General features: G+C 39.6%; 1 protein-coding gene across 4 annotated transcripts in view; it reads right to left on the reverse strand.

Annotated features, from left to right (window-relative positions):
* OS9 (OS9 endoplasmic reticulum lectin) overlaps positions 1-24,444 on the reverse strand; it is a 32,582-nt gene that overhangs the window by 1,513 nt on the left and 6,625 nt on the right. For 2 of the 4 annotated variants that reach the window (XM_059184799.1, XM_059184797.1), the window contains exons 6-12: positions 3,359-3,569; positions 3,151-3,252; positions 2,847-2,947; positions 2,617-2,662; positions 1,849-1,937; positions 1,357-1,650; positions 917-1,109 (exon numbers count right to left, since the gene is read on the reverse strand). In XM_059184799.1, the coding sequence (XP_059040782.1) occupies positions 917-1,109; positions 1,357-1,650; positions 1,849-1,937; positions 2,617-2,662; positions 2,847-2,947; positions 3,151-3,252; positions 3,359-3,569 (1,036 nt within the window). Of the gene's footprint in view, positions 1-916; positions 1,110-1,356; positions 1,651-1,848; positions 1,938-2,616; positions 2,663-2,846; positions 2,948-3,150; positions 3,256-3,358; positions 3,570-24,444 lie in introns of all 4 variants that reach the window. The other 2 variants (XM_059184798.1, XM_059184796.1) reach the window with 1 other exon arrangement.

A 24,444-nucleotide genomic window follows, 5' to 3' on the forward strand; every position in this document is an offset into this window, starting at 1 on the left:
GACACAAAGCAGAGCCGTGACTCCAGGTTAGGGGCGGTGGTGGTCACCTCACCCCCGGCCATCCACTGGTTTGGGCAGTTTTCCATCACAAACACAGAGAGGAACTGGGGCTCAGAATAAATTAATGCCCTCCCCTTCAGGCCTCTACAGCTTGCTCCACCAGCGGCAGCCTCCCTTTCCCCTTCTGGACTGGGAAGTCTCTGCTTCTCCCCCACAGGAAAAATGACTGTGTTTTCTGAAGCAAAAATCACCCAAGCCAACAAAGAAGTTTTGTTTCTTAAGAAGCAGGTTGGAAAACTGTGGTTTGGTACTCCACATGCTGCTACTCGAAAGACATTCCAATGTTTATAGAGATAGTGGGATGGACGGTTTGAAAAGAGAATATTCCATTTGGAATGTCTGATCTCATATGACCCTGTGGAAGGGAGATCAGGGAGTGCGAGAAGCAGCAGTAACTGCAAGTCTGTCCAGGAAGTCAGTTTAGGAATAACTGGGCTTGCGTGTTCACACCCCACCAGCTGGGGCCTCCCCCAGGACACAGGGCTCAGTGTGGGTAAGCTGCCTCCTTCCCCCATGTGTGGTCTTCAGCACACAGGCCTGCTTGCAGTCATTCCCTTACTGTCTCCTGACCACCCACTATGCGCCAGAGAAGTGTTAGGCGCTGGGTGCACAGAAGCAAGCCAGAAAACAAGACAGATACACTCCAGAAGCTGCTTCCCAAGAAGATGAATGAATAGGAGGTAACGAGGCAAAGGGATGGAGGCCGTGGGAAGGCAGGTGTGAAAACAGTGTTCCAGAAAGAGGGAAGGGAGTACGCTTTCTCGGAAGGGAAAGAACATGATGCCCTCCAGAGTCCACCAGCTGAGGGACAAAAGACAGTGGGCTTGACTGCCCCTCCCTGTCTGACAGCTCCTACCTGCTGTTTTGGGGGAGGGGGTAGGCTTTTGGGGGACAACCCTCCTTTTCCTGTGCTTCTTCTGTGCCAGCTCTGGACTCTGTTTTTCCTCCAGCCTTTTGATGAGTTTGTTGAGAGTGGATGTCAGGGCCAGCATTGCCCGATCGCGCTCGGATTCCTTCTTCAACCCGTCTGGGTCCAGCTCCTTCTCTGTCTGGAATGCCCAAAGCAGGAGTGGAGAGTCAAGGGTCTGGGGGGTCAAAGTCAGTGGTCCACGCTCTACAGGAGAGCACTAGTTAAGTTTCAGCCCTCTCTTGGGTCCCCCTTCCCTACTGTCCCCCTTTCATCAAGTAAACAACCTCCCGGAGGCTGCTCTGTGCTCCCTTTGGGCCCCTCTGCCCACCCCGCCTCAGCCCACAGGGCAGTGGGCTGGCGCACACGGGAGTGAGGGCCACGCGCACCTCCTGGATGATGTTCTCCAGTTCCCGCTCCATGCCAGCCTTCACCTCCGACCGGAGCCGCTCTCGGTCAGAAGGGAGCAGTATCCCTTCCAGTTCCTTCTCAAACTCTCCCAGTAACTGCTGTTCATCCTCATCTTCATCTTCCTCCTCCTCCTCTTCCTCCTCTTCCTCCACCTCGTTCTGATGGTCCGTGTTACTCTTTTCCTTCACCTCTGCTTCTCTCTGAGGGCCTTCAGCGGCATCCTCCGCATGCTGCTCTGGGCCTCCGTTTGGCCTCCCCTGAGTGGATGGGGACTGGAAGAAAGAGGTGGACAGTTTCGGTTTCAGCAGAAACACAGTGGCCAGAGCGCAGTGGCGGGGGTCTCAGGAGAGGGAAAGAAAGGGAGTCACCCCCACTGGGCTCACTGCAGGCCCTGGTCAGGGGCAGTTGGCTAAATGCTCCCTACAGGGAGGTGAGGCGGGCTCTCTCCCTCCCTTAAGCAGGGCGCATACCTTTTTTGCGCCACCTTTCAGCTCCTCTATCAATCGAATCAAGTCCGCGGGACTCCGGATGACTTTGACCTGCACATTGTTCTGAAAATCTGCAATGAAAGAGCAGGAGTGAACCAGTTGTGTCCTAAATTCTATTTTGATTTCCTAAGGAGAGGAGAGGAGAAGACCATGGAAGGACATGGTCCCAGCCTTCAGGAGCCACCTGTCTGGTCAGTGAGCTAGGGGCCAACGTAACCCCCTGGAGAGCACTGTCCTAAGGGGGACCCACAGGTGAGAGAAGGAACACTAACAAGCTGCTGGCGAGTGCACCACTGAGCCCCGCTTGTAATGACTCCAGTTTTTAGGACTACAGAAGAGATTCTGAGGCCACAGGCTCCTCTTTCCTGGATACTGTTCTCCTTTTTCCACAAATATAAACTATTGTCGACTCTGTTCCAAGCACTGTGCTATGAACTACAGACTCATTCTCATTTAATCTCACAACCACCCTGTAAGGTAGGGGTATTACCCACTGTTGGGAGTGAGGAAATTGAGGTTAAGTGAAATCACCCAGGATTACAAAGTTAGCAAGCTGTGAAACCACTGTGTCCTGCTATCTCCCTAGAACAGAACTGCTGTCTGTCAACAGTATTACCTCCTGTAAAAATGAATTTGATGATGGCCTGGCAGCCCAAACTCCCCAACCAATATTTACCTCCACCCCACCCCCACTCCCACCAACTTCAGAATACATGCAACCAGGAAAGGAGACAGGGATGGTTCGCTCACCTTGGGGAGGGCCGGGAGCTGGATCTGCTGTCTCAAGGTTGGGTTCCTGCACCCGATGAGGAGAAAAGGGCAGAGTCAAGTACACAACTGTGTTTATGCCTACCACACTCTTACAGTGGTGGTTCTGGGTAGATCCTGGCCTCCCTAGACCAGTATAGGTCATCTCATGATGACCACAGCTTGCCCAGGGCCAGCCTCATCAGAGCAATGGCTGGGAAGCTGGCTCTCACCTCAGCCTGAGCTTCCTCCACCCCAGGGTTCTGCTCCTCTGGCTCATGAAGCATCTTCCAGAAATCTGATTCCTTACTCTCATCCTTGGTGGGGTGTGTACCTGGGACACACAGAACAGGGAGGAATTGGGAAGGAAGGGAGAAATGGAAGGGACCAAGCAGAATAGGGTCCATTCTCCTTCACTATTGCTGAGGAATCAGGACCCACTTCCTCCCCACCCCCAACAGTCAGTCCAGGACAGTAAGACTGCGGAAGGGAAGGACCAGAGAGAGGTGTCATGGAACAGGGCTAACAAGGTCCTACCTGCTCTCTTTGAGGGCCCTGATCCCAGCTGGACCTCGCTCCACATGTGCGGCTCCAGGTCTTGCAGCTCCTGGAGGACTTTATCCCCGTATTGCTTGGAGTCTACTGAGAAACAGCGTGTGGGCAGGACAAGGCCACACGCCTCTGGGCTCTCAATCCCTTATCTTCTGCCGGTCCCTACCCTTATCTCACCCTTCTCATTACTCACCAGCTTGCCTCTGAATGTAGGCCATGTACTCCTCAGGCTGCAGAGCAGGGTGACAGAGAATGGCCTGGGGAGCGGCACTGGGTGGGGGCCGGAGCAGAGGGTGGGGGCACAGCCGAGGTGTCCGAATGGTCAGCACATAAGAGCAGGACAAGGGCTCATCCACACGATCAATGTAGTCCCCAGAAATACCAGCACCCTCGTCACAGAGGAACTGCCAGGACAGAGAGTGTGGACAAACAGTAATGACCACTACCCATGAGCTTTTGTTCTTGCAGCAGCCGCTTGTTCCTGAGCACGAACTGTGTGTCTGGTGCTGTGCCTACACCGTGCGAATGACACTTTACAGACACCAGCTCTGTTAATCATCATAAAACCTAGCAAGGGACGGATTAGTATCTCAGGTTTGTGGCTCAAAAAACCGAGGTTTGACTCGGATAAGGGACTCGATCAGGCTGACTACTGGTAAGTGGTAAAAACGGGAATTGATTTCAGGCAGCTTCCCTGTGGATAACCAGCCAGTTTGTGTTTCCCATTCTTCCTCTATATAAATACAGTGTATATATCCTTGCATGCATTTGAGATACAGATATGATACAATTGACCCTTGAACAATGCAGGGGGTTAGAGACACTGACCTCCCGCTCCACAGTCAAAAATCTGCCCCGAACTTCCCATACCGCCCCCCCACAGCTTCACTACTAAGAGCAAGAGCCATAAGAGCTCACTTTTTACTGCGATCTACAATTTACTGGAGACACACTGCTCCTTGCAGACCGATGAGCATCCCAGAGTTTTGAGCAGACACCCGCAACACTTGAGCTCATCCCAACAGCAACAGGAGGTGGCTTTGAAAGCATTACAGTCGTCCAGTATGTCCTGTGGTTTTATGCTGTTATGATTTAATACTGCATCCTTGTTTGTTTACACCTCTCTATACTGTGGATGACACCATATATGGTCTGTAAGTTTGTGCATAAGTTTTGATAAATTTTAACTTCTGTAATAGATTCGTGTATATTTTATGGTAGCAAATGGTAAAATAGACTACTACCTACATATATTTCATGCATTCATGACATACCTAACTTAATTTTTTCAATCCTTCTGAGACACGTGGTTCATCTGGGAGTTTTTTCAAATTGTCACAAATCTCCAAAAAAAATTTCCAACATATTTACTGAAAGTAAATATAAGTATGCCCACACAGTTCAGACTTGTGTCTGGGCTGGCCAAGGGTCAACTGTACTTATATGTATTTAAAATATATATATTCTTTTTTTGTGTGTACTCATGTAATATGTGTGTGTAAATATATAAATTTATATATAAATATATATATAAATAAATATATAAATGTAAATATATAAATGATTAAAATTTTTCCCTGCAAAAGACAAGAAAGAAAAACAGACCTCAAATCAGTAACTTAGCTTTCTACCTTAAATCACCAGAAAAAGAAAAGCAAACTAAACCCGAAGGAAGCAGAGGGAAGGAAGTAACAGATTTGAACAAAAGTAAGTGAAATAGAGAATAGAAAAACAACAGAGAAAGATCAATGAAACTAAAAGTTGTTTTGAAAAGATCAGTAAGTGACAAAACTTCAGCTAGACTTACCAAGAAAAAAAGAGAAGACTCAAATTAGTATAACCAGGAATAAAAGAGGGGATACTACTATTTACTTTACAGAAATAAAAAAGGATTGTAAAGAAATACTATGAACATCTACATGCCAACGAATCAGATAACTTAGATGAAATGGACACATTTCTAGAAAGACACAACTACCAAAACTGATTCAAGAAGAAATAGACAACATGAATAGGCACATAACAAGTAAAGAGATTAAATTAGTAATCCAGAAACTAACCACACAGAAAAGCCTGGGCCAGATGGATCTACTGGTGAATTCTACCAAATATTTAAAAAACAATAAATACCAATCCCTACTCAAACTCTTCCAGAAAAAAAGGAGAGGAGGGAATATTCCCCCAACTCATACTACAAAGCCTGTATTATAACTGTGATACCAAATCTACACAATTATAACCCTGATACCAAATCTACACAAATATATCACAAGAAAAGGAAATTGTAAGCCAATATCTCTTATAAATGAAGACCCCCCCAAATGGTCAACAAGATACTAATCAAATTTAGCAACATATAAAAAGGGTTACACACCAGACCACATGGATTTATCCCAAGAGTGCAAAGTTGGGCTAACATAAAAAAAAATCCATTAATGTAATGAATACATCCTATCAACAGATTAGATGACAAAACCCACATGATCATCTCAATGGATGCAGAAAAAGCATCTGATAATATGCAATACACTCTTCATGATTAAAACATTCAACAAACTTAAAATAGAAGAGAATTTCATCAACCATCTATGAAAAAAAAGCCATCTATGAAAAATCCAAAGCTAACATTATACTTAATAGTGAAAAACTGAATGGTTTCTCCCTAAGATCAGAAATGAAACAAGGATGGAGCCTGGGTGGCTCAGTTGGCTAAGTGTCTAACTCTAACTCATGAGATCAAGCCCCTACTGGCTCCAAACTGGGAGTGGAGCCTGCTTGAGACTCTCTCTACCCCTTTCCTCTCCCCGTTCCTTCCAGTCCCAGCTCTCTCTCATGCTCGAGCTCTTTCTTTCTCTTGCAAAAAAAAAAAAAAAAAAAAAAGGGAGGGGTAATAAGACAAGGGTGTCTGCTTGTGCCACTTCCATTTAGCACTGGGGTGGAGGTTTTGACCAGGCCAATAAGGCAAGAAAATGAAACAGAAGGCATCAATATTGGAAAGAAAAAATATAAAACTATCTCCATTTACAGATGATTTTATATACAGAAAATCCTAGGGGGCATCTGGGTGGCTCAGTCGGTTAAGCATCTGACTTTTTTTTTTTAAGATTTTATTAATCCATTTAAGAGAGAGACATAGCAAGAAGAGAGCAAGAGCAGGGTGGAGAGGGAGTAGCAGGCTCCCACTGAGCAGGAAGCCTGATGTGGGGCTCAGTCTCAGAACCCTGGGGTCATGACCTGAGCCAAAGGTAGATGCCCAACTGACTGAGCCACGCAGGTGCCCCAGAATTTGACTTTTTAGCTAATTCGGGTCTTGATCTCAGGGTCAGGAGTTCAAACCCCTCTTAATATTAATACTTAATATTAAGATACCAATCTTCCCTCAAACTGATCTTTACATTCAATGCAATCCCCACCAAAATTCTAGCTGGTTTCATTATAGAAATTAACTAACTGATCCTAAAATTCATATGAAAATTCAAGGGACTCCAAATAGCCAAAATAATCTGGGAAAAGAACAAAGTTGGAGAACTTACCCTGATTTTTAAAACTTGCTACAAAACTACAATAATCCAGGGGCACCAAGGTGGCTCAGTGGGTTAAAGCTTCTGCCTTTGGCTCAGGTCATGATCCCAAGGTCCCAGGATCGAGCCTCACATCAGACTCTCTGCTCAGCGGAAAGCCTGCTTCCTCCTCTCTCTCTCTGCCTGTCTCTCTGCCTACTTGTGATCTCTGTCCAAAGGAAAAAAAAAAAGACTACAATAATCCAGACAGTGTTAGTACTAACATAAAACAGATACATAGACCAATGAGATAGAATTTAGAGTCCAGAAATTTATTTACCTTTACTTTCATCATCTTTTTTTTTTTAAGGTAACCAAGATAATTCAATGGGAATCATCTTTTCAACAAATGGTGGTCAACTGGATATCTATGTGCCAAAAAAAAAAAAAAAAGGAGTTGGACCCCTACCTCCTACTATATACAAAATTAACTCAAAATGGATCAAAGTCCTAAATATAAAACTATAACATTTTCAGGAGAAAATACAGGTGCAAGTCTTCATGGCCTTACATGAGCTAGCTAATGGTTTATTTGATAGGACATCAAAGGCACAAGCAATAACAACAACAAAAACAGGTAAACTGGAATTCATCAAAATTAAAAACTTTTGTGCTACAAAGGACACCATCAAGAATGTGAAATGACAGGGCACCTGGGTGGCTCAGAGGGTTAAAGCCTCTGCCTTTGGCTCGGGTCATGATCCCAGAGTCCTGGGATCGAGTCCCGCATCGGGCTCTCTGCTCAGCGGGGAACCTGCTTCCTCCTCTCTCTCTGCCTGCTTCTCTGCCTACTTGTGATCTCTGTCCATCAAATAAATAAATAAATAAATAAAATCTTAAAAAAAAAAAAAGAATGTGAAATGACAACTCAAAGAATGGGAGAAAATATTTGTAAATCATTTATCCGATAAAACTTGTATCCAGAATATACAAAGAAATCTTCCAACTCAATAACAAAAAAACACATAATGCAGCTTAAAAACAGACAAAAGATCTGTAGACAACTCTCCCAAGAAAACACACAACTTGCTAATAAAGCACATGAAAAGACGCACCACGTCTTTTACCACGGGGGAAATGCAAATCAAAACCACAATGAACTACCACTTCACACTCACTAGCATAGTTATAGTTTAAAAGAGAAAAAAAGCAAATATTGGGGTGTCTGGGGGGCTCAGTCAGTTGAGAGGCTGCCTTTGGCTCAGGTCATGATCCCAGGGTCCTGAGGTCAAGCCCCGCATGGGGTTCCTTACTCGGCAGGGAGCCTACTTCTCCCTCTCCCTCTGCCTGCCGCTCCCCCTGCTTGTGTTCTCTCTGTGTCAAATGAATGAATAAAATCTTAAAATAAATAAATAAATAATTTTAAAGAGAGATAAAAGCAAGTGTTGGTGAGGATGTAGAGAAACCCTCATATACTACTCAAGGGGCTGTAAGATGGTTGCTACTGCTTTGGGAAAAGTGTGGCAGTTTCTCCAAGAGTTTACCATATGATCCAGCAGCTCTACTCCTTGGTATCTACCAAGAGAAATGAAAAGCTATGTCCCCGCAAAATCTTGTCCACAAATGTTAAAAGCAGCATTGATTTTAACTAAAAAGGCAAATAACCCAAATGTCCACCAAGTGATGACTAGATGAATAGAACATGGAACAGTTCTTGGCAATAACACTTGAGAAAGTACTGATGATGCTACCCATAGATGATCCTCGAACACACGGTAAGTGAAAGAAGCCAGACACAAAGGTCACACACTGTATGGTTCAGTCACATGAAATATCTAGAAAAGGAAAATCTGTAGAGACAGAAAGATGAGACATTGTCTAGAGGTCTGGTGTGGAGGGTGTGGTCACGGGGACAGTTTGATGGAGAGTAACTGCCAATGAGTAGGACTTTCTTTTAGGGTAAGGAAGATGATCTGAAGGTAATTGTGGTAATGATGGCACAATTCTGAATATACCACACACCACTAAATCACACGCTGAATTGTATGGCATGTGACTTATATCTTTATAAAAACTCTTACTGAGAAAAATACTACTAACTTCTTACTCAAGTGAAAGAAAAGATGGCATGATTAAGACAAAATGAAAGAAAATAAAAGAAAGGAAAGAAAAAGAAAGAACAGATAAAACAAAAGAAAGCATAAAGTAAAATGTTAGATGTAAATCCAAATTTTTATATATATATATATATATATATATATATATATACTTATATATATACATATATTTATATATATAAAATAAATGGTTAAAATTTTCTAAAAACACAACTATATGCTGTTTACAGAACACATTTAAGACATAAGAATATAGAAAGGCAAGGAGCACGTGGGTGGCTCAGTGGGTTAAAGCCTCTGCCTTCGATTTGGGTCATGATCCGAAGGTCCTAGGACTGAGCCCCGCATCAGGCTCTCTGCTAGTTGGGGAGCCTGCTTCCCCCCTCCACGCCTGCCTCTGTGCCTACTTGCGATCTCTGTCAGATAAATAAATAAAATCTTAAAAGAAAAGAATATAGAAAGGCTAAAAGTAAAAGGATGAAAAAATAGAGTAAACAACTCAATGAAAGCTGTTATATGGGGCGCCTGGGTGGCTCAGTGGGTTAAAGCCTCTGGCTTCGGCTCAGGTCACGATCCCAGGGTCCTGGGATCAAGCCCCGCATCAGGCTCTTTGCTCAGCGGGGAGCCTGCTTCCTCCCCTCTCTCTCTGTCTGCCTCTCTGCCTGCTTGTGATCTCTGTCTGTCAAATAAAATAAATAAAATCTTTAAAAAAAAAAAAAAGAAAGCTGTTATATGGTTCTATTGCCACACAAGAGACTATAAGCAAAAAAAATTAAGACAGAAAAGGTCAATTCATAATTTTAAAAGTTCAACTTATGAGGAAGATAATCTAAATTGTATGTAATTCTTTATCTTCCTTATTGTCTGTCTCTCCCAACTAGAGCAGGAATCTCTGTCCTTTTTTGTTCACCAAAATATCCCTAGCAACTACAACAGTGCCTGGCATGTAGAAGCCCTTAATAAACATTTGCTGAGGGTACCTGCATGGCTGTCATTGAGCATCTGCCTTTGGCTCAGGTCATGACCCCAGAGTCCTGGGATTGAGCCCCACATTGGGCTCCCTGCTCATAGGGAAACCTACTTCTCCCTCTCCCACTCCTCCTGCCTGTGTTCCCTCTCCAGCTGTTTCTCTCTCTGTGTCAAATAAATAAGTAAAATCTTTAAAAACAAATAACAATTTGTTGAAGAAATTAATACATTGCCCCAATATACATAAAGCAATAATAGACAGAATAAAATGAATAAATTTAAATTATAAGGAATAACAGACAAATCAATAATTATAGCAGAAGACAAATCAGTAAAGATACAAATGACTGAACAGCACAATTAATAATCATGAACCTGAAAGACATACAGAAAACACTGTACCTAACAACAGAGTACACTTTCCTCTCCAGCACAAAGAAACATTTAGAGAAACTGACATATACTGGACCATTCAACAAGTCTCAGCAAATTTAAAGGACTCAAATGGTACAACTATCAAATCATCTACGTAATTTTGATATATATAAGAAAATCAGGGAAACCTGAAGATACTGAATATTTGATAATAATGAGGAGTTACTGTTAATCTTTAGTGTATTGTAGTTATGTTTTTAAAAGTGGGGTTTTTAAAAAAGATTTATTTATTTATTTGAGAGAGAAAGAGAGAATGAACATGTGAGAGGGGGTTGGGGCAGAGGGAGGAGAGAGAGAATCTCAAGCAGACTCCATGCTAAGCAGAGATCACGACACGACCTGAGCGGAAACCAAGAGTCGGACACTGAACTGACTGAGCCACTCAGGGGCCCCTAAAAGAGCTTTAACCTTATAGGGATAAATACAGAAATATTTATGGATGAAATGATATCTGTAATTTACTTCCAAGTAGTCTGAGAGTAGAGGAGGTAGTGAAGAGAGGTAGGCAAGAAGATAGATAAAATGAAACTGGCCCTATTTGTTGAAACTAGATGATCACAGGGGGTCATTGTACAATTTTCTATGATTTTATATGTTTCCAACTTTTCAAAATAAAGGTTTTACAAGGACAATCTTAAATACATTTAATCTGTACCCAGCACTTATGTTTTCAAGATATATTTACACATGAATATATGTATAATGTAATAATCTGTTAATAACAACAAAAAGTGGATGGAAAACTATTTACTCAGTACAGCGATGATGACAAAATAATGGAACATTCATCCAGCCATATAATATGCATATGTAAAAATTTTTAAAAAGCTCTAGATATAAGGCCATTGAAAGATCTCTAAGAATTATTGTCAAGATATGTAAAAACAAGGTGCAGAACATATGTTTAATATACTGTATGTTGTGTATAAAAAAAAAGAGAAAAAGAAATAAGATTCTCTAGTCATAACTGCTTGTGAACCACGAAGAAAGGCTGGAAGTGTGCATAAAACACTAAGACCTATGGGGAGTGGGTGGGCACTATGGGAACTGAGCAGGAGGGAGGTTAAGTTTGGGAGGGGGAGTTTTCCTACTACAAAAATTTCTATATTTTCTAAGTTTTGAATCATGGGAAAGTATTATCCGTTTAAAATTTAGATAAAGATACAAATCAAAACCAATGAGATACCACCTCACACCAGTCAGAATGCCTAAAATTAACAAGTCAGGAAACGACAGATGTTGGCGAGGCTGTGGAGAAAGGGGAACCCTCCTACACTGTTGGTGGGAATGAAATGCAAGCTGGTGCAGCCACTCCGGAAAACAGTATGGAGGCTCCTCAAAAAGTTGAAAATATAGCTACCCTATGACCCAGCAATTGCACTACTGGGTATTTACCCCAAAGATACAATGAAGTGATTCGAAAAGGCACGTGCACCCCAATGTTTATAATAGCAATGTCCACAATAGCCAAACTATGGAAAGAGCCCAGATGTCTATTGACAGAAGAATAGATGAAGAAGATGAGGTATAGACATAGTATGGACTACTACTCAGCCATCAAAAAATGAAATCTTGCCATTTGCAACAACGTGGATGGAACTAGAAGGTATTGCACTAAGCAAAATAAGTCAAACAGAAAAAGACAATTATCATATGATCTCACTCTTATGTGGAATTTAAGAAATGAAACAGAGGATCATAGAAGAGAGGGAAAAATAAACCAAGATGAAATCAGAGAGGGAGACAAACCATGAGAGACTCTTGATCATAGGAAACAAATTGAGTATTGCTGGAGTGGAGGGAGGTTGAAAAAAAAGAAATTTAGGTAAAGAAATTTAAAATAGCAATAAAAATTTATAATAACTAAAGTAGTGCTTGGAGAGAAACTTATAAGAAATGTTTAATAAAAAGGAAAAGCTGAGGGTGCCTGGGTGGCTCAGTGGGTTGGGCCGCTGCCTTCGGCTCAGGTCATGATCTCGGGGTCCTGGGATGGAGTCCCACATCGGGCTCTCTGCTCAGCAGGGAGCCTGCTTCCCTCTCTCTCTCTGCCTGCCTCTCTATTTGTGATCTCTCTCTGGAAAATAAATAATTAAAATTAAAAAAAAAAAAGGAAAAGCTGAAAATGAAGGAGTTAAGCATTCATTTCAAGAAGTTAAAAATGGAATAGTAAAATAAACTCAAGAAAGCAGAAGGAAGGAAAATAAAGACTGGACATTAATAAAATAAGAAGCAAACGCAATACAGAAACTCAACAGAGCCAAAATAGTTGGTTCTCTAAAAAGAATAATACAACTGACCAACCTCTGGTGAAACTGACCAGTAGCAAAACAGGCAAACAAAACAAAACAAAACCGCTGAGGAATGGAAAGTGGAACCTAATCACAGATGCCACAGGGATTAAAAAGATAATGGAAGGGTATCATGGACAACTTTATGACAATAAATCTGAAAAATCAGATGAAATGTATAAATTCCTAAAAAATGCACATTACTATAACTGACACAAAGAAATAGAAAACTTTGAATATTCCTAAAATTATTAAAGAAAAACGAGTTGAAAGTCTTCGCACAATGAGAATGTAGACCAACACGATTTTCCAGGTATATTCTAGCAAATGCTCAAGGACTAAAAGACTGCAATCTTGAGCCACCTGTATGGCTTAGCCAGTTAAGAGTCTGACTCTTGGGATGCCTGGGTGGCTCAGTTGGTTGGACGACTGCCTTCGGCTCAGGTCATGATCCCGGAGTCCCAGGATCGAATCCCACATCAGGCTCCCAGCTCCATGGGGAGTCTGCTTCTCCCTCTGACCTTCTCCTCGCTCATGCTCTCTCTCACTGTCTCTCTCTCTCAAATAAATAAATAAAATCTTTAAAAAAAAAAAAAAAAAAAAGACTCTGACTCTTGATCTCAGCCCAGGTCTTGATTTCAGGGTCATGAGCTCAAGCCCCATGCTGGTGTGGGCCTACTTTAAAAAAAACTGCAATCTTATACATTCTTTGGAGTATAGAAAAAGTAGAACATTTTTTAACTCATCTCTTTTGAGGCGAGCATAACCTTGTTACCAAAACTTGATAAGGATGGAACTAGAAGGAAAAACTACAAGTCAGTCTCCCTCAAGAGATATATATACAGAGTCCTTTAAAAAGCAGCAAACTGAATCCAGCAAGTTTTTTTTTTAATATTTTATTTATTTATTTCACAGAGAGAAATCACAAGTAGATGGAGAGGCAGGCAGAAAGAGAGAGAGAGAAGCAGGCTCCCTGCTGAGCAGAGAGCCCGACGCGGGACCCGATCCCAGGACCCTGAGATCATGACCTGAGCCAAAGGCAGCGGCTTAAACCACTGAGCCACCCAGGCGCCCCTGAATCCAGCAAGTTCTAAAAAGAATAGTCAAGAATAATATATATGACCAAACTGGGTTCATCTCAGCAATGCAAAATTGGTTTAACATTAGCAAATCAACAGAGCATTTAATTTCAAATGAAGCTTTGGCTTAATATTAGGATATCAATTAAGTACACTAGTTTAAATCAGTTCCGTATTAATACATTCTTGAAAGAATGATCAATTCTTAGGAACCAGTGAAAGGCGAATTAAATTCATCACGAGGTACCATAACACAGCCAATAAATCAGTAAAAATTTGAAAGTCCAGTAATAAAGATTGGCCAGGACGTGGAATGCTGGGAAGTGATACTGCAGTAAGAATATGAATGGGATGGGGTGCCTGGGTGGCCCAGTGGGTTAAGCCTCTAGCCTTCGGCTCAGGTCATGATCTCAGGGTTCTGGGATTGAGCCCTGCATCAAGCTCTCTGCTCAGCAGGGAGCCTGCTTCCCCTTCTCTCTGCCTGCATCTCTGCCTACTTGTGATCTTTCTCTCTATCAAATAAATAAATAAAATCTTAAAAAAAAAAAAAAAGAATATGAATGGGAACCAAAACCCGGGAAAATATCCTGCAATGTCAAATAAAGTAGAATAGGGGCTCACCTTCATATCCTATGACCCGGCAATGGTTCACCCAGACAAAATTCTCATTCAAGAGATCCTTGCACTTCATACTAGGAGACACTTAAAAGAATGTTGTACATAGCAGCAGGTTTTGGATAGCAGAAAACTGGGAAAAACCCAAATGTCTGTGAAAGGTAATCCGGATGAAAAGATAATGAACTACACAAAGGAATATGCTACAGGCCTGTGAGCGTGGGCACTGCAGCTCCCACCCTTGACGGGGCTGGATCTCAAACCCCAGATTTCCTTGTGTGCACTCTACATGTTTTCATACAATATGATACCATTTATATAAAGTTCAGAAGAAGGAGGCTAAATTAAATGAGATGCATACACAGATGGCAAAACTCTAGAGAAAAGCAAAGGATTTCTCCTCACAAAATTAGGAGAGCTGTTAGCTCTGTGGTAAAGGGAGAGAGAGGGACGTGTTATGTGGGGGCACAGGTGAACTTTTAAGGTGCTCTCAGCATTCTTTCATAATCTAAGGCGATTGGATGGGTGTTTCCTTTATTCATCCAGACACGACAGATGCATGTTTTATACCATTTTATGTATTGTGGTATATTTCAGGTTTTTTAAATGTGATATGGAAAAAAATGACCACAACATTAAGGAAAAGAAGAATAGAAGAGGAATAATTTACCATGAAGATATCACAATTCTGAATTTATATGCATCTACCACAGCCTCAAAATGGGGAAGGAAAATTTAACAAAATCGCCAAATCCACCATCACGGTAAAAATTTTAATATACCTCTTTCAATAACTGGCCACCAGAATAAAACAAAACTAGTAGAAAACTTGACCAAAACAATTAGTCTTGAACTGAATAGAGAAAACACATGGTTTCAAGTACACCAGGACAATTTTTTAAAGTTCACCAGAGAAAGTCAATAATCCCCAACGAATCACTGACACAACAGCATAAAATGAGAAATCAATAGCAATTATATAAAACAACAAAAATAAAACACAGCTGTTTAGAAATAGCAGCCTCTTTGGAGAACAGTGTGGAGATTCCTCAAAAAATTAAAAATAGAGCTTCCCTATGACCCTGCCATTGCACTACTGGGTATTTACCCCAAAGATACAGATGTCATGAAAAGAAGGGCCATCTGTACCCCAATGTTTATAGCAGCAATGGCCACCGTCGCCAAACTGTGGAAAGAACCAAGATGCCCTTCAACGGACGAATGGATAAGGAAGATGTGGTCCATATACACTATGGAGTATTATGCCTCCATCAGAAAGGATGAATACCCAACTTTTATAGCAACATGGACTGGACATGGAAGAGATTATGCTGAGGGAAATAAGTCAAGCAGAGAGAGTCAATTATCATATGGTTTCATTTATTTGTGGAGCATAACAAATAGCATGGAGGACATGGGGAGTTAGAGAGGAGAAGGGAGTTGGGGGAAATTGGAAGGGGAGGTGAATCATGAGAGACTATGGACTCTGAAAAACAATCTGAGGGCTTTGAAGGGGCAGGGAGTGGGAGGTTGGGGTACCAGGTGGTGGGTATTATAGAGGGCATGGAGTGCATGGAGCACTGGGTGTGGTGCAAAAATAATGAATACTGTTATGCTGAAAATAAATTAAAAAGATAAGCATAAATCTAAAATAAGTTCTCAAGCAAAGTTCAAGTAACAATGAAAATGGAAACATTGGATATGGACAGCTTTCTCCATGCATGATTAGGAAAGGAGAAAGTGAATGAAGCATCCTGCAATTTCTATTATACAAAGAGTTCTTATAAGTTTAGAAGAAAGAGAACAACAATCCATTAGGAAAATGAGCAAAGAAGTTGGGTGGTTGAAAGAAGAGTAAAGGGTGAAAGAGAAATGGCTCTTAAATAGCAGTAAGATTATTTACCTTTTCCTAAGATAAATGTAAGTTAAAATGATACCAAGAAAGCACTGCTTATCTGATGCCTATTTGATGACTGGCCAAAATCTACAAGTTTAAAAATACTCTGGGTTGGCACAGCTGTAGGGGAACTGGCATTCTCATACATTGCTGGAGGCAGAGTAATTTACCTAAGCAGGGTAACTTGGCAGTATGTATCAGAATCACACACGTCTACTTCCAGGAATTTAACCTACATCTATTCTGTAGGTACAAGGTTATTCACTGTAGTACTTTTGTGTTAGTAAGACTCAAAACAACCTAAATGTCCATCAACAGGGAACTATTTAGTCAAATGAGAGCACAGTGTATAAGAGAATAATAGCAACTATAAAAAAGAACAAGAGTGGGGCGCCTGGGTGGCTCAGTCAGTTAAGCATCCTCTTCTTAATTTCAGCTCAGATCATGATCCCAGAGTCCTGGGATTGAGCCCCAGATCCGGCTCCATACCCTGCAGAGAGTCTGCTTGAGGACTCTCTCTCCCCCTCTTCCTCTGCCCCTCCCCCTTCTTGCACTTTTTTCCTCTCTCTCAAATAAATAAATAAATCTTTAAAAAAAAAAATAAAAAGAACAAGGGAGTGATGGGCAAAATGGGTGAAGGTAGCTAAAAGGTACAAACATCCAGTTATAAAATAAATAAGTCACAGGGATGTACAGCATGTGATTATATTTAATGATACCATATTACATATTTGGAAGTTGCCAAAAGAGTAGATCCTACAAGTTCTCATCACAAGAAAAAAAAAATTGTAATTGTATGGTTGACAGATGTTAACTAGACTTATTGTGGTGATCATTTTGCAATACATAAAATACTGAAATATTATATCATATACCTGAAACTAATATAATGTTATATGTCAGTTAAAAAGACAAAAAGAAAAAAAACAAGAAACAGGGAGGGAGGGAGGGAGGAAGGAGGGAGGAAAGGAAGAAGAGGAAGCTATTTATATATGTATTTGGAAAGAGCTCGAAGATAAATGTTTGTATGAACATTGAAAAAAATCTCTGAGTCAGGGCACCTGGCTGGCTTAGTAGAGCATGTGACTCCCCATCATGGGATCATGAATTTGAGCCCCACGTGGCGGTAGTTTACTTACAAATAAAATCTCTGAGGAGCACCTGGGTGACTTAGTTGGTTGAGTGCCCTAACTCATCCAGAAAAAGACAATCATCATTATGATCTCACTCATATGTAGAATTTAAAATAGTGGATTAAATAAATAAATAAATAAAACAGAGGATCATAGGGGAAGAGAGGGAAAAACAAAACAAAATGAAATCAGAGAGGGAGACAAACCATGAGAGACTCTTGATCACAGCAAACAAACTGAGCGCTGCTGGAGGGGAGGAGGATGGGGGGATGTGGTAACATTATGTTAATGTGGACATTAAGGAAGGCACATGATGCAATGAGCACTGGGTATTCTATAAGACTGATGAATCACTGACCTCTACCTCTAAAACTAGTAATACATTATATGTTAATTAACTGAATTCAAATTAAAAAATACTGAAAAGAAAAAGAATTTTTTAAGTGTGGAAAAAAATTCAAGAAGCTTGGAAAAGAAACGAATAAACATAAGGAAGAAAGAAAGAAATAATAAAGATAAAATAATGATGTTATTGAAATAGTAAACAGAGTGGAAAAACAAAGTCAAAACGCAGCTCTTGGACTAATAGACAAATCTCTAGCAAGACAGATCAACAAAAAGAGAAAAGGCAAAGTCAATATTAGGAATTAAAAGGGGGACAGATCTATAAAAAGTGATTATTAAAAATAAAACATTATAATTCTATGTTAATATTTTTGAAAATTTAGATAATTAAATAATGTCCTATGGAACTGTAACTTGTTAATGCTTCATGCATTAATACAAAAAATTCTTACCATTTAATAAATTAAATCAGTAGTAAAAACCATCCCCACAATACACAATGTACAGTATTGTGGTATACTGTGGTATACTGGGTATTGTGGTTTTAGAGAGTTCTCCCAAACTTTTAAAGAATAGATTAAAAAAAAAAAAAGAATGATTAATTCCTATCTCAGCAAATTGTTGCAGAGAACAAGGAAAGAGAGAAGCTTTTCAAGACATTTATGAAGCTAATATAACTTGATACAAAGACAAGACTAAAACAATACAAGAAAATTGTAGACCAATTCACTTATGAAAACAGCTATAAAAATCAATTAAAATATTAGGAAACTGAATATATCAAGGTATTAAGAATATTTCGAGGGGCACCTGACTGGCTCAATTGGTAGAACATGGGATTCTTAATCTCAGGGTTGTCATTGGAATCCCATGTTGGGTGTAGAGATTACTTAAAAATAAAATCTTAAAAAAATACCTTATGACCATGAATTATTCCATAAATCTAAGGGTAAAAAAAATTTTAAGAAAATGAATTAGCTGAATTCACCATATTAAAAAATAAAGATGAAAAACCATTTAACCATCTTGATACAGAAAAAATGTATTAAAATTCCACACCTACCCATGATGAAAATATTTCCCAAACTAGGAATAAAATGGATCTTTATTCACCTGATAAAGGGTGTCTACAAAAAGCCTACAGGAAAACATCATTTTAATAGTGTAACTTCAGGAATACTCCCTTTAAAGTCAGAACAAGCCAAGGATGCCCACCATAGCCACTTCTATTGTACTGCAGGTATAAGAAAAATAAAATATATAAGGATTAGAAAGGAAGAAACCAAAGTCTTGCTATTTGCAGATGACATAATTATTCACAGAGAAAATCCGTGAGAACCTGCAAACTATTAGGAATGAGAGTCCAGTAAAGCTGTGAACATAAGATCAATATATAAAATTAATAATGTGACCATACCCCAGCAACACTCAATCAGAAAATGTCATTTTCAAAAGATGCCATTTACAGGGCACCTGGGTGACCCAGTCAGTTGAGCATCTGACTCTTACTTTCAGCTCAGGTCATGATCTCAGGGTCCTGGGATTCAGGCCTACATTGGGTTCAATGCTCAATGAGGGGTCTGCTAGAGATTCTCTCTCTCTCTCTCTCTCTCTCTCTCTCACTGCCCCCCCTCAAATGGATAAATCTTATCCATTTAATAAATAAAAAATAAATAAAAATAAAAAAATAAAAGATGCCATTTATAATAGCACCAAAAACTATAAGGTACCTGTATGCTTGAAACATTTGCCTACACACCAGACACAAATAAAAGCTATAAGATATCTAGAACTAACCTCACATGAGATATACAAAAGCTATCATAGAGAAAATTAAAGTCTTACTAAAGTACAAGGCAATAAGTAAATAGAAGTATACATTACATTCATGGTGAATGAACAGTCAATATCATAAAATACCAATTCTCTCCAAATTAATATAAAATTCAGGGTAATTCCAATTAAAATCCCCAAGAGTTTTTTCACAGAACTTGTCCAACAATCTCAGTTTTGAAATCTGAAGGGAAAAAATGCCCATTATCAGATATGAAGAGTTACTAAAAAGTTATAGTCCTTAAAACAATGTGGTATTGGTATAAGAATAGACAGACTAATGAAAGAAAGGAGAAGCCAAGGAAATGCATATACACATATATGGCAACCTGATAAATGCCTGATGTGGCACTACAAAGTATGGGCTGCTCAATAAATGATGCTGTGACAGTCAGTTATCCAGATGAAAAATAGGTATATTTAGGTTCCAAGCTGACATGATATATTAAATTAATTTATTGAATTAAAGTCCAACATATGAGAAGAAAACTTCTATAATTTGAAAAATATAAACAGGAACTTTCCTATTAACAAAAGACATAAAATATACAAACTTTAAAGAAAAAGATTGATATTTTTAATCATATTGGAATTTTTAAAATTTTAAATTAAAAGTACATTGGCAATACATATGAACAAAAGAAAAAGACAGCTAAGATAGAGAGAATGTAGATGACCAAGGAAATAAATCTGGAATATATAAAGAATGCCTTCCTAACTCATTCTGTAAGGCTAACACTACCCTGATTCCAAACCCAGACAAAGATATTACAAGAAAACTATAGACCAAGATCCCTTGTAAATACAAATGCAAAATTTCTCAACAAAATACTAGCAAACCAAATTAAGTACCATATTGAAAGCAACATGCATCATGATTTATGTGGGTTTTATTCCAGGAATGCAAAGATGGCCCAATATACAAAAATCAATCTGCATGCCGCAATACATCACATCAAGAGAATGAAGAAAAAAGCCTTATGATCATCTCAATTGATGTGAACAAAGCATTTGACAAAAGCCAACACACTTTCCTGATAAAAATCACTTCATAAACTAGGAATAGAAGATGATATCAACACAATAAAGGCCACAAAAGAAAACCCATAGCTAACATCATAATCAATGGTGAAAGACCAAAAGCTGTTCCACTAATAACAGGAACAAGATAAGGATGCTCACTTTATGCCACTTATTTTTTTTTAAAGATTTTATTTATTTATTTGACAGAAATCACAAGTAGACAGAGAGGCAGGCAGAGAGAAAGAGAGGGAAGCAGGCTCCCTGCTGAGCAGAGAGCCTGATGCGGGACTCAATCCCAGGACCCTGAGATCATGACCTGAGCCGGAGGCAGCGGCTTAACCCACTGAGCCACCCAGGTGCCCCACTTTATGCCACTTCTATTTTACACGGTACTGGAAGTTCTAAGCAGAGCAATTAGGCAAGAAAAAGAAATAAAGGGCATTCAAATTGGAAAGAATGAAGTAAAATAAAATCGTCTCTATTCATAGCGATATGATATTACACATAGAAAATCCAAAAGAACATACACACACAAAAAAACTGTTACAGCCAATAAATGCATTCAGGAAAGTTGCAGGATATAAAATCAACCTGCAAATATTAGTTGTATTTCTGTATATTTATAATAAACAAGCTAAAAGGGAAATTAAAAAAAAATTTTCACTTACAATAGCATCAAAAAACAAACTACTTAGGATAAATTTATCCAAGGAGGTGAAAGACTTGCATATGGAAAATTACAAAATATTACAGAAAGAAATTATAGAAGATACAAATAAATGGAAAGACATCCTATGTTCATGGATTAGAAAACTTAAGATGGGGGCGCCTGGGTGGCTCAGTGGGTTAAGCCGCTGCCTTCGGCTCAGGTCATGATCTCAGAGTCCTGGGATCGAGTCCCGCATCGGGCTCTCTGCTCGGCAGAGAGCCTGCTTCCCTCTCTCTCTCTCTCTGGCTGCCTCTCTGTCTACTTGTGATTTCTCTCTGTCAAATTAATAAAAAAAAAAAAAAAAAAAAAAAAAAAAAAAAAAAACTTCAGATGGCAGTACTATACAAAGTGATCTACATATTCGATATAATCTCTATCCAAATCCCAATGGCCTTTAAAAACCCATTTTAAATTCATATAGAATCTCAAGGGATCTCATACACAGAACAATCTCAAAAAAAGAACAAAGTTGGAAGACTCAACACTTCCTAAATTCAAAACTTACTGCAAAGCCACAGCAATCAAAACAGTCTGTTGTCATTGGCATAGACAAACAGACCAATGGAGTAGAACAGAGCTCAGAAATAAACCCTAACATACTTGCTCATTTGATTTTCAACAAGGGTACTAAGATCATTCAAAAGGACAAGGATAGCTTTAACAAATGGTTCCAGAAAAACTGGATATTTACATGCAAGTGAATGAAGTTGGATCCTTATCTTACTTTGTATACAAAAATCAACTCAAGGGATGCCTTCCTGGCTCAGTTGGTTAAGCACCTGCCTTTGGCTCAGCTCATGATCTTGGGGTCTTGCAATTGAGCCCTGCATGCGGGTCCTTGCTCAGGGAGCAGCCTGCTTCTCCATCTCCCTCTGCCCCTGCCCCCTACTTGTGCATTCTCTCTCTCTCTCAAATAAAGTTAAAAAAAAATTTTTTTTTAGTCAACTCAACCATGACCTTGGAATAGGTAATGATTTCTTAAATATGAGGCCAAAAGCACAGGCAAAAAGAGAAAAAAATAGGCAAATTAGACCTCATCAGAACAGAAAATTGTTATGCATGAAAAAATACTATTAACAGAGTGAAAAAGCAGGGGGTGCCTGGTTGGCTCAGTTGGTTGAGCATGTGACTCTTGATCTCAGGGTCATGAGCTCAAGCCCCACATTAGGCATGGAGCCTATTAAAAAAGAGAGAGAGTAAAAAAGAAACCCACAGAATGGGAAAAAAATACTTGCAAATCATGTATCTGACAAATGATTACTATCCAGACTATATAAAGAACTCCCCACAACAATTAAAAAAAATAGCCCAATTAAAAAATGGGAAAGGATTTAAATGGACATTTCTCCAAAGAAGATAAACAAATGGCCAATAAGTACATGGAAAGATGCTTAACATCATTTGTCATTAAGAAAATGAGAATCAAAACCACAATGAGATACCACTTCATACCTATTAGGATGGTTATTACAAAACACAGTAATAATAAGTATCAGAGAGGGTGTTGAAAAACTGGGAGTTTTTGTGCGTTGTTAATGGGAATGTATAGTGCAGCTGCTGTGGAAAACAATTTGGCAATTCCTTAAAAAGCTACACAAAGAATTACCATGAGGTATATTTCTGTCCTAGGTATATACCCCAAAAGAATTTCGAGCAGGGACTCAAAACACATGCTTATACACCAATGTTCATTGCAACATCATTCACAATAGCCAAAAGGTGGAAGCACCAAAATATCCACCCACTGATAGATGAACAGATAGGCTAAATACCATATACACATACAATGGAATATTACCAAATGTTCCACAAAAGGAATATGCTATAAAAAGAAATAAGATTCTGATACATACCACAACATGGATGAACTTTGAAAACATTATGCTCAGTGAAATAAGCCAGACACACACAAAAGGGCTAATATTGTGTGATTCTACTTATATGAGGTACCCAGAACAAGCAAATTCATAGAGACAGAAAGCAGAACAGAGAGTGGGGAAGGGGGAGAAATGCAGAATTATTTCTTAATGGGTATAGAGTTTGGGATGATGAAAAAGTTACGTAAATAGTGGTAATAGGTGTACAACATTGTTAATGCAGTTAATGCCACTGAATTGTACACCTAAAAATTGTTAAAATTGTTAAAATATCCATTTTGCCATAACCTAAAAAATAATAAAAATAAATGAATACCTACACATTAAAAAGACATTGAAAAAATAGGCAATGCACCAAACTCACCAATAAAATATGCATTCCTGATAACTCCGTTATTTTACTTCTAGGTTTTTACCTCAGACAAACTCTTGCACACTCACAATGACCTACATTGCAGCACTGTGTGTAAGAGCATTTGAGTTGAAACCCAACCATTCCTTAGTAGTGGGATAGTAAGTAAACAATGAAACACAACACAGCCATCAAAATCATTGAACTAGATCTCCATGTCATGTCACAGAACAGCAAACATTGATTAGTGAAAAAGCAAGTTTATACCACTAACGTATAATTTTAAAATACAAAACAATATGTATTGTCTATGATATGTGTACAACTAATAAAAGTACAAAGCATGCATGGGGATGGTTGTGGTTGTTTCTGGCAAGGAGGGAGAGGAAAGAAATGAAAGGGAGGGCTTTAACTGTATCATTAGCATTTTGTTCCTTTCTGATGGCAAAATGTTAACATCTGTTTCCCTTGGCAGTGGATATATGGGTCTCTAGGACATTATTTTCTGTAAGTTTGAAATGTTTCATAATTAGAAATTAGAAAAGGAAACATCTTAGATCTCTGTGAAATCTTAACATAAGAATTGAGATGGGGATTCAAATTTGTTTAATTCAAGGTGGCTAGTCATTCCCAAACTCCACCGGGACAGCACTTTTACCAAACACCATGCACACTACTCCTACCCAGGAGACATTGGGAAGACTGAACTTCACAGTGGTTGGCCTGGAGGGGGGAAGTTTACTCAATCACGAAGGCAATGAACTTGGGTGGTCTATCAGGATATAAGAACTAAAAAATGAGAAACAGCCAAACAGGAATGCCCTCAACTGTCTGCCACTAAAACCTCCAGATTCCTCAACAAGTCATTTCTGTGACGACCCTACATACACTCAGGGTAACTGCTCCTGTGTTCCCTATCCCGGCCCTGCCCACATTCTCTTCCCCATCATTCTCCTGTGACTCAGTATCTCCTTTCTGCCAGGTCCACCCAACATCATTTACATATGCTCCCATCTTTAAGTGGTACTTAAAACAAAGTACCACTCTCCCCAACCTCATAATCCCTCTAACTAGGGCTCGCCTTTCACTTCCCCCTCACACTCAGAC

Source organism: Mustela lutreola, chromosome 8 (assembly GCF_030435805.1).
Source record: "Mustela lutreola isolate mMusLut2 chromosome 8, mMusLut2.pri, whole genome shotgun sequence".
Classification (NCBI taxonomy): Eukaryota; Metazoa; Chordata; class Mammalia; order Carnivora; family Mustelidae; genus Mustela; species Mustela lutreola.